This window comes from Osmia bicornis, chromosome 7, assembly GCF_907164935.1.
Source record: "Osmia bicornis bicornis chromosome 7, iOsmBic2.1, whole genome shotgun sequence".
Taxonomy (NCBI): domain Eukaryota; kingdom Metazoa; phylum Arthropoda; class Insecta; order Hymenoptera; family Megachilidae; genus Osmia; species Osmia bicornis.
In genome coordinates, this window is record NC_060222.1 from 5,228,453 (window position 1) to 5,244,142 (window position 15,690).

Sequence of the window (15,690 nt, forward strand, 5' to 3'; positions counted from 1 at the left end):
ATCGCGTAATCATTACGAGCAATTTCCTCCGATGCTAGCTACCGATATTAATAACATAGGTATTTCTAAGAATCATCTACGCGAGTATTAGATCATTTATCGCTTGACTGATTGCAAAACCTATTAATATTAAACGCGCACCTATTGATCATGCTAATGCGTGCCAGTTTTTCCTTTCACTTCTTTCGTCCCGTAATTATCGTTCAGATTTTTACATTTAAATATTCTTTATATAACAATTTTGAAGAATTCTGGAAACTTACCACTGGGACACTTGAACTCGTCGAACTGGCATTTCCATTCCTCGCAATTTATTTCATCGCTCCCGTCGTCGCAGTCGACGATCCTGTTGCACACCAGGTCTCGTTTCAAACACTGACCACTCGCACACTGGAAATTCTCCGGGCAGCCTTGTTCCTTGCAATTCAGTTCATCCGAACCGTCGGAACAATCATTCTCAGAGTCACATTTCGCTGAGAGAGGAACGCAGTAAGCACCATCCCTCGATGTTCCATTGACACACTGGAATTGACCAGCTGTGCACTTGGAAAAGACAACGTTCTCAGGTATATTCAAGAAAGATACGTCGATATGACTGGTGCTTTCCACCATTGTATCAGGGGACTTGGTTTGGATCAGTGATGGGACAGTCGCGTCTACAGGCTGGTCCTTCATCATTTCATTTAAATCTTGAGTAGACGAAGAGACTGATTCAGTCGTAGAAGATGTTACGCTATCCAGTTCACTGATGTTCCTTGCTTCCATCATTGTGTGTCCTTCGATACTGGCTTCACTGACCATTGCTGGGTTCTCTGTGGTGAAATCTGCATTTTGTCGATTCAGATAGAAATTTCGGATGACCACGAAGGGTTCTGTGACAGGTTCTGGTTCTATTATCTCCTCAGAGACGGGGATGAAGCTGGGGTACTTCTTGGTACTAGCTGGTACAGTTCTATTCTGTTCAGTATCTGTTTCTGTTCTATTAAACGTAGTTTCAATGATCTTCAGCTTTGGTATTGACGAAGAATCCTCTTCCATTGATTTAGAGACTTCACTTGTATCGTGATGCTGAATATCATTGATGGGTCGAGGTATCTCTGTGGAGAAGACAGTGGCTGGGTCTGGGACTTCGGTCAGCACATTTTCACCTTGGTGCTCTTCCAAATTCAGCTCCTTCTCCTTTTTGTATTTGTATTTGTCAACCACCTTCTTATCCGTTGATTTCTTCTTCAGATCTAATGTTTTCTCCAATGGGATCACCCTTAGATCCTCTTCAGACAATTCCCCAACATCCAGATCAGGCAGCGCTGTCTTGGGTGTCGTGGTGATTAACAGGGTTCTGTAATCAAAACTCACAGGCAGTGTATCGTCTTCGAGTATCTCAGTGACTGGCCTAACATCCTCGGTAGTGCTGGAAGAAATGTCAGAGCTCTGTTTATATGACCCGACAGTGGTGGTAGCCAGAGATATCGAGGTTGCTGCAACACTTTCATTCTTCGTGTTCTCTTCAAGGTGTGTCGCCGATGGTGTGGTTACATTTTCTTCACTTTCGTTCGTGTTATTCAAAATTGGGACATCTATCTGCAACCAGGTGGCATTGATGCTTCTGTTATCACCAATGTGGTGCACAGAACTTGCTACCATGTCGTTTGTTTGATTATTTTGAATCAATTCTTCTGTTTTATTGTGCATTGGGGACTCTGTACTCTCCATATGGGGGCTTGTCGTGTTCATATCAGGTCTAATAGATGAAGTGGTCAACGGTGAATCACTTTCAGTAGTTTGAAGCTCTTCAGGGAGTATCGGTACCTGAGTAGTGGTCTTGGTTTCCATTGGAAGCATCTGAGTGGTTGGTACCTGAAGCGTTGTCGCTTCTGCGCTCACCTGATGATTTGAATCATTCTCCTTTTTATTATTCTCTTCAGCAACGGTGGTGCTTTCAATTTTCTCAGTTGTAGACATGTCCTGTTGTATCTCTATCGGCAGCACTGGTATTTCTGTGGTCAGTTTATCTAGAACACTGCCAGCTGTTGTAACTTCTGTATTATTCATTGTAGATTTTGTTTTATCATCAATGAAGAGCACGTTTGATGATTTCAACAGTTTCTCTTCATTATCAGCCAGCTTCTTGTGAAGCTTCGAATCGTCAGATTGGTATCCTTTGGACAGAGTATCATCATTTATGTCATTGTACTGATCCTCCACAACATTTTCCTCGGGCTTCTCAGAAGTAGTCGTTGTATTATTCACAGCTGCTTCGTTTAACTTCCTTTCCAGATCATCCGTTGGAGTTACGCTTGCACTGGACTCGGTCACTTCCGTATTATCCTTATCCACGTCATATTTCACAGACATTTCCGTACCCCTGATCTCCTCTTCGAGTGGTACCACTTTCAACGCCTCCTCGTCCTCTTCCACGTCACTCTTCATCATTCGTTGGTCTTCCGGTTTGTTAACATCGTACGGGTTCAGTGCATTCTGTATTCCTGACTCAGTGTCGTTGATCTCAAGAACGTCCAAGGCATCCTGTTTGAATCCACGACCCACTCCGTTTTGCACACTCTTGTCGGGGTGTTCTTTATCCACTTCTGGATGAACATCGTTCAAAGAATCCGTTGCTTCGGTCTCGTTCCTCTCCTCCGTTTCCACTAAGGATTTGTCAGTGACCACGTCTTCGACGTGTCCTTCGAAAGGGTTAGGTACGTCCTGCTCGTCCTTGTCCAACCTAGGCGCCTTCTTCACTTCCTTCTCCTTCTGGACATCCGGCAAGAAGGGAGACATGTCATCAGCGTGTTTATCGTCGGATTTCTCGGTCACATGCTCCACCGTGTTCTCAGGGAAGACAGCTGGGTGCAGAGGATGACTGGTAGAGTGATCCAAATTGTCCTCGTAGCGGACAGAGTCGCCTGGATCACCGGACACGATGTTCTCTTCGGGGTGGATCGTAGAACGATTGAAAACAACGTCGATCTTCTCTGTTGAGGATTGAACTGTGTTTTCAACAGTGGTAACCTCAGGTATCCGCGTGGACGATGAGTTGCTAGACTGAATGCTCTCTGGAATCAACTCAGGAATGATGGAATGAGGATCTTGCTCCTGGGTTCCATGTTCCACTGGGATGATCATAATGTGTTCGTTGTCTGTGTTGTTTTTAAGCGGTTCTATGAGTGGCTCGATGTTGTGGCTGAAGTTCTTTGGCAAATTAGGGAAGATCGTTGTCGGTATGTGATCGATGACGTTGGTTTCATTCCCTTCCTGCGATGTTGAACCTAAATCGAGCGACTTAGGCTCTTCTTTAGGCTCGACAGTTTCGTTGTACATTTCTGTACCACTGTCTGGGACAGAACTAACCTCGGTTGTATTTTCTGACATTGTGTCCATTGAGACAGACGCTGTCTGAGAACTCATAGTTGTTTCAGGAATAGATTTGCTAGTGGACGAAGTCACTGAAGCTGTATTTTCTTCGCTGTTTGTACTGATCGTTGTATACTCGGTTGTTTCGTCACTAGGTGTATTAGTTTCAGTGACTTGATCAACTTTTGATGTTTCTTCTTTGCTGGGTTCGATGGTTGTCACCATTTGCTCCTCATTGTTCATCTCCCTCATTGTTGTATCTGTTGGAGGTACAACAGTGGTTTTACTGTCTTGTTGTTCATCAGACAGAGGTATCACTGGCAAAGGTGCATTATTATTTTCCATTTCATCCATGGATTTATCAACACTTGGCAGTGTTGTTTCTCCAGACACCATTGGTGTTGTAGACTCTGCTTCCATGGTTGTAGGCATACCAGTGTTGTCAGCTTCAGAGCTGGTCGTTGAAGATTCAGGTGTCTTCGACAAATCGGGTGACTCAGTAGCAGGTAATTCTGTAGCTGATTCAACGATCATTTTATTCGTGGTCATAGATTCAATGGAAGAGTCTGTTTTACTGGAGGGCATCTCAGTTGTTTGTGGCTGCATAGCATCCTGCATTTCAGTGGAATGTTCAATATTATGGATCATTTCTGTAGAAGGTACTGTTGATTCTTGTTCCTCCTCCTCAGATTTGATGGTAGTGTGAGGAAATTGAGACAACTCAGGTTGTTCTAGTTCAGGATGCTCTGTCACTGTTGATTTCGTCGAAGACTCCAACTCATTTGAAGGTTTCGGTTCAGCGACTGGTTCCATTTCAGAAGGTATGGGTTCTGTGGATGGTTCAGTTGAAGATCCTTTTTCTTCTGATGGTTTCGGTTCAGACGAAGGTTCCTCTGCAGGCCACAGCCCTGCAGTGGACTTGGGTTCATCAGAAGGTGCCTGTGGTTCACTTGTAGGCTCAGGTTCGACAGGACCAGCTGGTTCTGGCTCTGCTGAAGGCTCAGCAGTAGTATGCTTTGGTTCAATAGGGGACTCTGCCTCAGAGGAAGCCTTTGGTTCAGCTGAGGGTTCTGGTTCAGCCGAGGGTTCTGGTTCTGCAGAAGGCTCTGGTTGAGCTGAAGGTTCTGTAGAAGGTTCTGGCTGAGCTGAAGGTTCAGTAGAAGGTTCTGGTTCTGGTTCAGCAGAAGGTTTTGGTTCTGCAGAGGGTTCTGGTTCAGAAGAAGGCTCTGGTTCTGCAGAGGGTTCTGGCTCTGCAGAGGGTTCGGGTTCAACAGGTCTTGGTTCACTAGAAGGCTCTGGTTCAGCAAATTTTGGTTCACTAGAGGGTTCTACTGCAGCTGGTTCTGGTTCACCAGAAGGTTCTACTGCAGCAGGCTCTGGTTCAGCAGAAGGTTCTACCGCAGCAGGCTCTGGTTCACTAGAAGGTTTTGGTTCACCAGAAGGTTCTACTGCAGCAGGCTCTGGTTCACTAGAAGGTTCAGGCTCTGCCTTCGGTTCAACAGTATAATGATTCGAATGATCGTGCATCCAATGCACCGTATCCTCTTCATCTTTAACCTCATGATTTCCATCTTCGCTATGCACATGAGTAGACTCTGGTTCCTCGGAACCATCATCCGAATACGAAGGCGAATGAGAGTCTTCTTCGTGGTGGTAGTGCCCCCCTCCGGATAAATCATGGTCCATATGGTCCCAGTTATCCGGGCGTCTAGGTTCGTACACAGTACCGGGTCCTCTGCTTCTAGGCTGAGCGTAGTCGTGCACCACCTCCGTACGAACTTCCGGTGCATCGTCCATCTCCACGTTACTCAGATCATTCTCATCGACGCACGTTTTTCCATCAGCGTCCAACATTTTCCCATCCGAACAATAGCACGCGAACGTACCCTTCGTGTAATTGTATTTACAACTTTCGGAACAGCCTAACAAACCTGCCTGACATTCGTCCAAAAGCTTGCTGAGTTCTAATCTGCTTACATGATACTGTCCGATCATGTTGGCATCCTTTAGTAACGCATCCTCCATCCTCTGTTGCGTTTCCTCCGGGGAAGAATTTGGAGGATAATTTATCCTAAATTCCACTTCTCCGTCCTTCATTATACGATACACTTTAACCGACGTCTCGTCCGTGGTGGGTTGCATCGCGTTCCTCAGGTGATCTTCTATCTGCGAGCTGAACGCTTTGTACATTTCCGACGTGTGGTTTCTTAATTCCTGGTCCCAGGTGAATCGGTCCAATGTCAATACTCCATCCAAGGCGTTCGCGACGAATAGGTACCTGTTCTCGTCGGTCGTTTGCCAGGGTGGGAAGGTCGAAACGGCGGGTGGAGGACTCGGCGGTGGGTCCTTCACGTACTCTTGGCTTCCCGCTGTTCGCACGTCGCCGAATTGCCGGGATTTCGTTTGTTCCAGATTTTCTAAAGGTTCTGACGCCTCTTGGGCTAAAATTACTCCGGCTGAAATGGAATGAATTTTCGCATAAAAGCAATCGCGAAATAACACTCGCTAGGTATAATTCATTTCTAATGCAAAGGTCCTTACTTGCTGCCAAAATGGCGATGATAATGGCAACTAGTAGGACCAGTAAACCACATCCCCAACAGGCCATCCGTCTCCAATAGGAGCTCCTTGATCTCTTGTCCTTCGTTACATACAGCTTCTCGCCCCTGTAACACAATGTCACGAATGATTAAGAATCATCGTAATCACCGAATTTATTCACCCTCATCCTAGAGCCCAAAGTAAGCGTATTTTGTACAGCACTGTGCTTGTCAATGTTCCTCCTTCAGCGATCATGGTATTAGAAGCTTCCATTATTCTAACTCGGAATAAACACGTCTAATTATTTCATTCGATTTCGTTCACGATGTGTCGCTTATTCTACCCTGCTCTCGTTCGAATTTCTTCAAGTCTGTTTTACACGTGAACCAAAGGAACCGTGAGTTCTTGTATGGATACTTGTGATTGTGTCCATGTGTGTAGGGGGCGCTAGTGTTGTGATCGGTTTCTTTAAATGCATCACGTCGACGATTAGCATCGATGCTGGTATTGCGACTAAGGGAATGTGCGAACCTCGAAGCATCGGTCTCTTTCTTTTGCAAGAAAAAAAAAGGATTAAACTTTCCATCTGGACTAGCCTTGTCTACGAGCACGTGTCGTCACGGTGCAATCGCTAATTAGGGATCAGTGAATTGCTTGCATTCCATCATTGGGAAGGGATCAGGCTGACGTGGAACACAGCATTCAAATGTTCGACTACTATTTTTTAATATTAATATTATCTCATCCCAGAGGGGTGCCGATCTAGAACAGTGTTTCTCAACCCTTTTCAGCCCGCGGATCGGTGTTTTTTTTTAACAAAAAAATTTTACTAGTGAATTTAAAATTAGTTAAAAATATTTTTATTACTTTTTTTTAATTCTTCGCGGACCGGCAGTTAAGAATAGCTGATCTAATATCGAACGAGAAGAAAATCAGTAGCGTACATCGAATAATAATGCCCCTGGTGAGTGAAGTGTCAAAAAAATGGGGATAAAATCGTAGGAGTAGCAAGGTGTAAGCGGGTTAGTTGGCGATCGTGCGCATCCACCAATTTTTCATTGCAGCATCTCCCTTGTTCCTAATGCTCGTAAGCATCCTTGAAGTACCTGAGGGCTGTCAGCCAGTGGGAATAGTCGACCAGTCCTGCGGTAGGGTCTCTCAGGCTGAGTCCCTCGCGGCCAACGCCGGGGCCCAAATCAAAACGTACTCCAGCCACGGTTGTTTCAACCTCGGCCTCGGGACCCCTGCTACGTATCGTGACAAGAAAAAACACCGTCTAACTTTCTACTCAGCTGGCCTGTGTATACGTGTTTTGTGTGTGATCGTTGTGTATTCCGCGTCGATCAAGCCGATCGATCTAATTTCACTTCGTCCACACTCGCAGATGTACACTCGGGTGCAATGTAGGCTTATCTTGGTTAAGGGAACAATTTTAGATTCCAGGCATTAGATTATAGGTTTCTAAATGGTTGCTTGTAGTTTCTACGTTCTGTTACCAATTTTTTAATCATATGCTCTGTGCGAAGAATCATTGTCTTCCTTCATTGCACCGCACCGAAAATCTATCTTCCATTTCTCATGAATTCATACTCGCGTTAATTTAACCTAACGATAGAATTTTCGATATGCCTCTGTATCGATTATCGATAATCTATCACATCGAACGAGAAGCAAGCGAGAAAGGGAACTACGCGACACTACGACTAACATTTGTTACATTTACATTGTGAAAAGAATTATTGAAATATTTCGTGATTATTGCGAGGGTTCTAATTCTATTTCTGTCTGTCTAAGACCGCTTGACGAAGGACGATCATTTTTGCAATAGACGGTCATTCCTACATTTTCCAATGAAATATTGTGACACATTCGGTTTCGCAAGTTCTTCCAACGGTGAATGTAAACCCGCAATATCCGAGGACCTTCGTTCGTTCCGCCAGTATCCGCAATTTTTTTTTTTCTCTCTCTCTTTTTATTCATTACATTTGCATTTCTCACACGTTCGACACGATCTGGATCGTTTTTCAATTGGATACGAACTGTACGATCTCAAGTTTCTCGTCGATACTCGTTCCAATTAAACGAAGTCTTCTTGTAACGATAGAAGAGACGAGTTTGTTCTGATCTGTATTTGTATGAAAACGAATTTGTAAACCGAATTAATCATTATGGTGTAAGATTTTTAATTACTTGCTGGTGGAATGCAGGAATTGTTACAAGAAAGGAAACCAGCCGTTTTACCATAAAATTTCCATATTGCAAAAATGCGAAGGATCTAGGCATACATTAGCATTTGCAAATTTTCGAAGCAAAGAAACGGAGAACACGCTGGCAAATAAACCAAATAGATGAATGGAACGAGATTTTCGAAATCAACAAAACGATCTATCATTTTCTTTTATGAAAACATCAGTTTATTTGAATAATTCATGGACCTGAAATTTCCTTTGTACAATTTTTAAATATAGTGGCTCACGAAATTGATCGCATAGCAACAATGTTCCTAGCTTTCTTAGAACAGTTAATATTTGAACAAGATAAAAAAAAACTTAATTAAAAGATCTATAATTAGTCACTACATTTTGATTGAATAAAAAGTATAACGATGATCAATTTCGTGAGCCATTGTATATTAATTTGTCACTCGTTCCTTTTCTTTGACAACCCCGTTATTATTTTTCGAAAGTCCAAATAATTTTACCCCAAGATAGAAGAAATATTTTTGAAGATTTATTACCTGATGTACTTTCGATGCTCGTTCACTGGAACGAAGTATTCCTCATAGGGGTCAGCTGGGACCTCGCAAGCCTCTTGACCCTTGGTCTGATTATTCCCTGCATAGGGCCTCATCGAGACTAGTTCCAAATTCACTGCTTCGATCTGCTCCTTTTTCCCATTGTCTATAAAAATAAAATAGGAAAATCTTCGAATCATAGTTTCAAAATAATATGTAGGTCTAGCTGAGCAAATAACAAATTCAAACACACACACAGTAGTTAGTCGATGGATGTAGTAAGTGCGAGTTTACGTAATTCTCAGGTGTGGAAATTACATATCCGTGGCAGAGTATTTATTTACGGGGCGGAACCTCGCGTGCCGTAAAATCGATGTTAATAGGAGAAGAAGTTAGTTAATTGCGTGTTCACCAGTGTATAGTTCAAAAGTCGATGTACCGATATTGGGTAAATATTCTTTGCCATAGGAATTCCTTTATCGCTAATTACCGCGTATCGTTAACGATCCTAATTCTAATCGAAAGACAAACGAGTAATTTAATGCTCGTTAATTTTCAGACAGAAATAAATGAAATTTTTCAAAGTTTTAAAGACGATTCATATACTTTCGAACGATCCTAATTCTAATTGAAAGACAAACGAGTAATTTAATGCTCGTTAATTTTCGAGCAAAAGTAATCCTAATTCTAATTGAAAGATAAACGAGTAATTTAATGCTCGTTAATTTTCGAGCAGAAGTAAATGAGATTTTTTCAAAATTTTAAGGACGATCTTAATTCTAATTGAAAGACAAACGAGTAATTTAATGGTCGTTAATTTTCGAACCGAAGTAAATGAAATTTTTTCGAAGTTTTAAGGACGGTTCATATACTTTCTGCGTTTCACCGACCTCGAACGACTTTTTCTTGGCAAGTTCCGATGGTTGTGACGATGGTGGTGGTAGTAATTAACGATCGAAAGTTCGGCTCGTCTCGATCATATCTGGTAAAATCGCGCGATCGACGCAGATTTCAGCAATGTTCTACCTGTTCTACCTTGCTTTCGAATTCTACGCACGTCCGGACGTGTTTCTTTCGTTCGATCGAAACAAAGTTGAACTTTTGTTACGTGATCTTATATGGGAACGTAATCATTTGTAGAAAAAGAATTCTTCTCGTTAGTGCTCCATAGAAATTTAAAAAGGAACCAGTAATTAATGTAATTTTGTATTTTGAATTTAAAAGAAAAATTATTACATTTATTCAAGGTAGAATTATAGGAAATCGATAGGGTACTTGTTACAAATCCGAACAAGTCCTCGAGATTACGCGAAGCGGATTGCACGTAAGCGAAGAGGAAAAATGCAACAGCCTGCTACGCATTGCCTTTTTGTCGCGAAGAATTTTCTCTGCATTCGTCGGTAAGAGCCTGTGGTCTGCGCTTACGTAAACCACACCTTTTTTCATTCGTTTATCCATGAGTTGCGTTTCTGGACACGAGATACTAAATTGAATAAGGAACTTGATTATCGTTGCAAAATTATGAAATTTTTATATAGTCTTTTTCGTCAAACTTTAAGCTTCAAATTGATGTATTGCAAATGCTATTCTGCGATACTTTTATGTCATCAAATCATCAAGGGATGACTTTGCATCTTAAAACTCACCATTCGTCTGCACACTTGTCGTGCTGCTGTTCAGGAAACTGGCATCGTTGTTATTTCCGTTTCCGTGAACGCCGTTCATCTTCGTCTCGGTTCTTTCCGTGTTACTTTCGGGCACCTCTATCTTCGTCTCGGTTCTATAATGCGTTTCCGGACTGGTTCTTCCGGCTTCCACGTGTTGCTGCGACACAAACGATCGTTGGTGGCCATTTTCGACAGGGATGCTCTCCGACACCGACTTGCGATCCTGGTCCAAGGTTACCTGTTGCTGATTATCGTTTTGCGTCGTCTCGTTCGCACATTCATCCTCGCCGACGAACGCCGGATTATCCATACCCTCGGCCGCCATCTTTCGATTGCCTCGCCGGAAGCTACTGCGCCCTCACCTGATAACGTTCGCCCGGTACGCGTCTCGATTCTGTAACAAAAATCCACCTTGGAAATTAGAGGAAAATCGAATTTAAAATCGTTAGAGAAAAGTTTAATTACTCGTCGAGAATTCTCTAATTATAATTATGAAAATTGGGATTTCAAAGTCTACTCAAGGTGTCATAGTTTTTCTATCGTGCATATAGAGCAAATTCGAATTTAAAATCGTTAGATAAAAGTTTAATTACTCGTCGAGAGTTCTTTAATTATAATTAGGAAAAAATTGGGGTGACCAGAGTCTACTCAAGGTGTCATAGTTTTTCTATCGTGCATATAGAGCAAACTCGAATTTAAAATCGTTATGGAAAAGTTTAATTACTCGTCGTGAATTTTCTAATTATAATTATGAAAAAATTGGGGTGACCAGAGTCTATTCAAGGTATCATAGTTTTTCTATCGTGCATATAGAGCAAATTCGAATTTAAAATCGTTAGAGAAAAGTTTAATTACTCGTCGTGAGTTTTCTAATTATAATTATGAAAAAATTGGGACGATCAGAGTCTACTCGAGGTGTCATAGTTTTTCTATTGTGCATATAGAGCAAATTCGAATTTAAAATCGTTAGATAAAAGTTTAATTACTCGTCGAGAGTTCTTTAATTATAATTAGGAAAAAATTGGGGTGACCAGAGTTTGCTCGTGGTGTTATAGTTTTTCTATCGTGCACTGAATTGCAACTACGTCAATTTAGGCTGATGACGTCAGTGGTGAGGCAATTTTGTATCTTCGCACGAGATGAGCGAGACGAACGTGAGAACCATGAGACATCCTGTCCACGTTCTTGATATTCTTATCCGCTTAACGATTCCGTCTTCTACGTAGAACTAGAGTTCGCGATAAACGTTTCAAGAATTTTTACAGAGGTGCAAATTTTTTTTTCACTTTGCAATATTCAGGTTATAATATTCTTTATTGAAATATGAAATTATAGTTGAATTCTTCAAAGAGTTTATACGACCACTTTGTCTGCTCGTTCTAATACTCTCTTCGTCATCGTTTCGTTTCCTGAGAACCTCCCACTACCCTTTAGCAAGAGTCACGGTCTTCCCAACTGTTTTTTCTTCGATTTTGCTAAAACGTCGCGCCAACAAAAAGAGCCGGGACAAGAAAAGGAGCAGGATAAGTTGCGGCTGCGAAGGAAACCGCTCTTGAACGACGCAATCTTTGTCTCTGTCTAAACCCTTTCATTATGATAATCGTAGAATATCGTACAAATGAAATCTTCCATTATGAAAATTTATCTGAAAATTCGAGGAAATAGAATGTTTCGAATTTTCAAATTTAATTTTAATGAATATACAGAAAGAGAGAGATTGTAAAGCATCGGGTCGCGTACTAAATCGCAGTTAGCAACGTTCTCTGCTCGAAGTTACGTAAAGATGCTGAAGAAGACTCAGATTCTTTGCTTATACTCTGGCGAAAGGTTCTCGCTCGAGTTCCGTTTCAAACTTAAAAGATACTGACTGAAGGAGTCAGAAAAAGATAAAAAAGTTGAGACTTTATACTACCCTATAATAAAGTACCATCGATAAAAATATTAGAAAAATTTTCAAAATTAATTAGGAAAGATTCCATTTTTACCTAGAATCCATAATAATAAAACACCCCCTGTCTATTGGTATGAAACGTTAGTTAAAAATGAAATGTAAAAAATGAAATTTCAGGCTCTCTCCATGGTCCGTCGTCCTAGAGTTAAGAAATATTAAAGGTGAAATGCAAAACTGAGTTGAAATGGAGGTTCTCTCCATTAGGTAGGAATTCTAATCGCTACTTAGGACTTCTAGGACACCCTGTAGACCACGGTCAGACGAACGGACGTGTTCGCTCCGTGTACGTGTAAACGTTGCAGGCATATACTGCACCGAAAGCGGTTGACCCTGAGAGAGCCAGGCACAAAGGACTGATTCACCCCGGGGCCAGAGTGAAGTCCTGCGAGGAAAGGAGCCTCGGCGTTCACCCAGGTCGACTTGGCAGGCTCCTTTCTGCGCCAGTGACATAATCCTATCCAGCTAGTCCGGCTGTTGTTTTCGATTTAACCACCGGTTCACCGTGATTGGTAACGTAATCAAGGATCGCGGTGCTCGGGATCAAAATGGCCCGAAATTTAGATTTCTTAAATCTTCTTCAGATCTTTAGATTTTTCTAATTTTCCTCAGATCTTTAGATTTCTTAAATCTTCTTCAGATCTTTAGATTTTTCTAATTTTCTTCAGATCTTTAGGTTTTTCTAATTCTCTTCAGATTTCTAGATTTTTGTAATTTTCTTCAGATCTTTAGATTTTTCTAATTTTCTTCAGATCATTAGATTTTTCTAATTTCTAATTTTCTTTAGATCTTTAGATTTATCTAATTTCTAATTTTCTTCAGATCATTAGATTTTTCTAATTTCTAATTTTCTTCAATCTTTAGATTTTTCTAATTTTCTTCAAATTTCTAGATTTTTTAAAATTTAAATTTGAATTCAAAGGAGTAATATAAGGTAAAATATTGAATGCCTATATCTGTTTGTTTGGAATTATCCTCGGACTAGAAAATGTCCATGCTCGTCGTTAAAGGACATTCTCTAACGACATTGTCTATAATTTACGAGGTTCGCCTGCTGATAACGTTTCGCTTCGGCGAACTCGAAGACTTTCACCTTGATCGTAATCGGGCAGGAAAATGTTGCGCAACTTTTCAGCATTATCTATGCATAACAGGCGTTCGGTAGAAACCGAAATTCAACACGGTCTATTAGCACACCCCTGGATCGTTCATTATTTTTCACGCGTCCACCAATCGCGAAAATTCGGCACGTCGTTCGATCGTGCGATGAATTTTTCAGATTACTTGTTTTTGTCTCCTTGAATGTTGTTTTTTACGTTTGATGGAATTTTAATGATCGAAAATGTTCAGGGAAAATCAATCGACAAAATTATCATCGATCGATCGATAAACCGGTTGAAATTATTTGCAAATAGATGTTTTTTTTTTAACGTCACGCGAAAACGTATTCCTGGGAAAAATAATTTCAAGTCCGCGAGGACGAATTCAACGTTCCGTGATCGCGAATGCGTTTTCCTGCTCGCTGTTCGCGTGGAATCTTCGTCATTCGAGAAGAGGATATTATCTTACGCGAATCCATACCAACGTCGGTATTATTAGACAAAGCCAGTGCCGTAGAGAATGACTATTAGTCGTTGTAAGGGCTCGAAAGACAGTTCTGTGTCCACCTTTTCCTGCGCTAAGAACCCGCCCCTAATAAAACTGATTTCCAAGGAACGACCAGTTCCACGACCGTTTCGCACGCAATTATACCTGATCCGTTCTTTCTGTCCACAAGATAAACGCATTACACAGACAGAACATTACTACAGGGTGTCCAAGTTTCATGCAAGTGGGTGATAGAGGACAAAAAAGGTCCTATAATAATATGTTCGATTTTTTATGGTTCAAAAATTATTCCAATTTTAGTGATTAGTGATCGAACAAAATCGATCACTATGACTGAAGTACTCGGTGGATTGGTTTCAAATACTTGATTAATGTGGCTATCAAACAGAGAAACAAATTGTTTTCTGTTTGCTAGAAAAGTTTATGAAGTATCTCTTTATTTTGAATAATTAATTACTGATTTTGGTATTTGGTCTTTAACTTCGAAAGTATCTTTATGAAATAAAGTGTCTTCGCGAAAAATGGGTTTTCTATTAGAAAAATTATCTCGATTCGTGGATTCAATCACTAAAATTGAAATAACTTTTGAACCATCAAAAATCGAACATATTATTATAGGACCTTTTTTGTCGGAAATAATATCCTCTATCACCAACTTGCTTTTGGACCACTGAAACTGGGACACCCTGTATACGTTCTGAATTACATTTATTAATTTTGTAAATGATTTACTTTTTAAGAAAGAAAAAGTGGATTTTGAAAATACAATTTCTCTTTTAATAATTTGCAAAATGAAAGTCCTTAGGATTCCGCAATTACGTCCATTGTTAAGTAGTAAAAGCTTGTGGACGTCTGAAACGCAAATGAACGACCAGTTACAAACTATTGTATGCTTAATTACAAGTGTAACCGTTCAATTTCATGGTTCCCCGATAACACAGCCACCCTATTGTGCGTAACCCTTGAACGAGGCTGATGTAACAATGATTACATTACTTACTTCGAGATTTTCGAAGTGTCGGTTCAAAGTGTGCCAGTCAGAGTTTTTAATTACACCGCCACGTGCATGGTAATCAGTGGTAAACGAGCTAGCCGGACGAGTCACTGATTCCATCTTAAACGATATCCATCCTTCTGTCATTTTTCCTTTCCGTTAACAATTCAAAGTGTATTAGGCATTGTTCGAAATATTTGTTAGATTTACACACAAAGAGGAATGTGGTGGATACTAATATGTACACGCATAAATTACATGTGTCGGAGACATAACATCATTCCACGCGCTTGTCGATGCACTTATTGTGCAACGATGCTCTCTAGAATTTCTTAAATGTCAGATGGTTACTCTCTATGAATCTTTCTTCCTTAAACACTCTTGGAATTTTTCTATTTTCTCTCTAAAATTTGGGTATTTAATAAAATAATTGAATATAATTTAAAATTTTCAAGAAGGAATCCATAGAAAATGCCATTAAAAAGAGATGCCATTTTCTATTTTCTTTCTAAAATTTGGGTATTTAATAAAATAATTGAATATAATTTAAATATTTCAAAAAGGAACCTATAGAAAATGCCATTAAAAAGAAATGCCATTTTCTATTTTCTTTCTAAAATTTGGGTACTTAATAAAATAATTGAACACAATTTAAAAATTTCAAGGAGTCCATAGAAAATGCCATTTTCTATTTTCTTTCTAAAATTTGGATACTTAATAAAATAATTGAGTACAATTTAAAAATTTCAAGGAGTCCATAAAAAATGCCATTTTCTATTTTTTAAAAATTTCCAAAAGGAGTCCATAGGAAATGCCATTAAAAAGAGATCAACAAATGTTATTC

The 15,690-nt window shown here is 40.4% G+C and overlaps 2 protein-coding genes across 5 annotated transcripts in view; one reads left to right on the forward strand and one right to left on the reverse strand.

Annotated features, from left to right (window-relative positions):
* The window catches only part of LOC114876962, a 75,126-nt gene that overhangs the window by 21,437 nt on the left and 37,999 nt on the right, over nucleotides 1-15,690 (forward strand). The gene's annotated exons all lie outside the window — the stretch shown is intronic.
* Nucleotides 1-15,690, reverse strand: part of LOC114876959 (microtubule-associated protein futsch-like) — a 33,611-nt gene that overhangs the window by 3,408 nt on the left and 14,513 nt on the right. The window contains exons 2-6 of one of the 2 annotated variants that reach the window (XM_029188959.2): nucleotides 10,535-10,690; nucleotides 10,276-10,453; nucleotides 8,633-8,795; nucleotides 5,896-6,020; nucleotides 264-5,810 (exon numbers count right to left, since the gene is read on the reverse strand). In XM_029188959.2, the coding sequence (XP_029044792.2) occupies nucleotides 264-5,810; nucleotides 5,896-6,020; nucleotides 8,633-8,795; nucleotides 10,276-10,453; nucleotides 10,535-10,621 (6,100 nt within the window). In that variant the 5' untranslated portion in view covers nucleotides 10,622-10,690. Of the gene's footprint in view, nucleotides 1-263; nucleotides 5,811-5,895; nucleotides 6,021-8,632; nucleotides 8,796-10,275; nucleotides 10,691-15,690 lie in introns of both variants that reach the window. The other variant, XM_029188958.2, reaches the window with a different exon arrangement.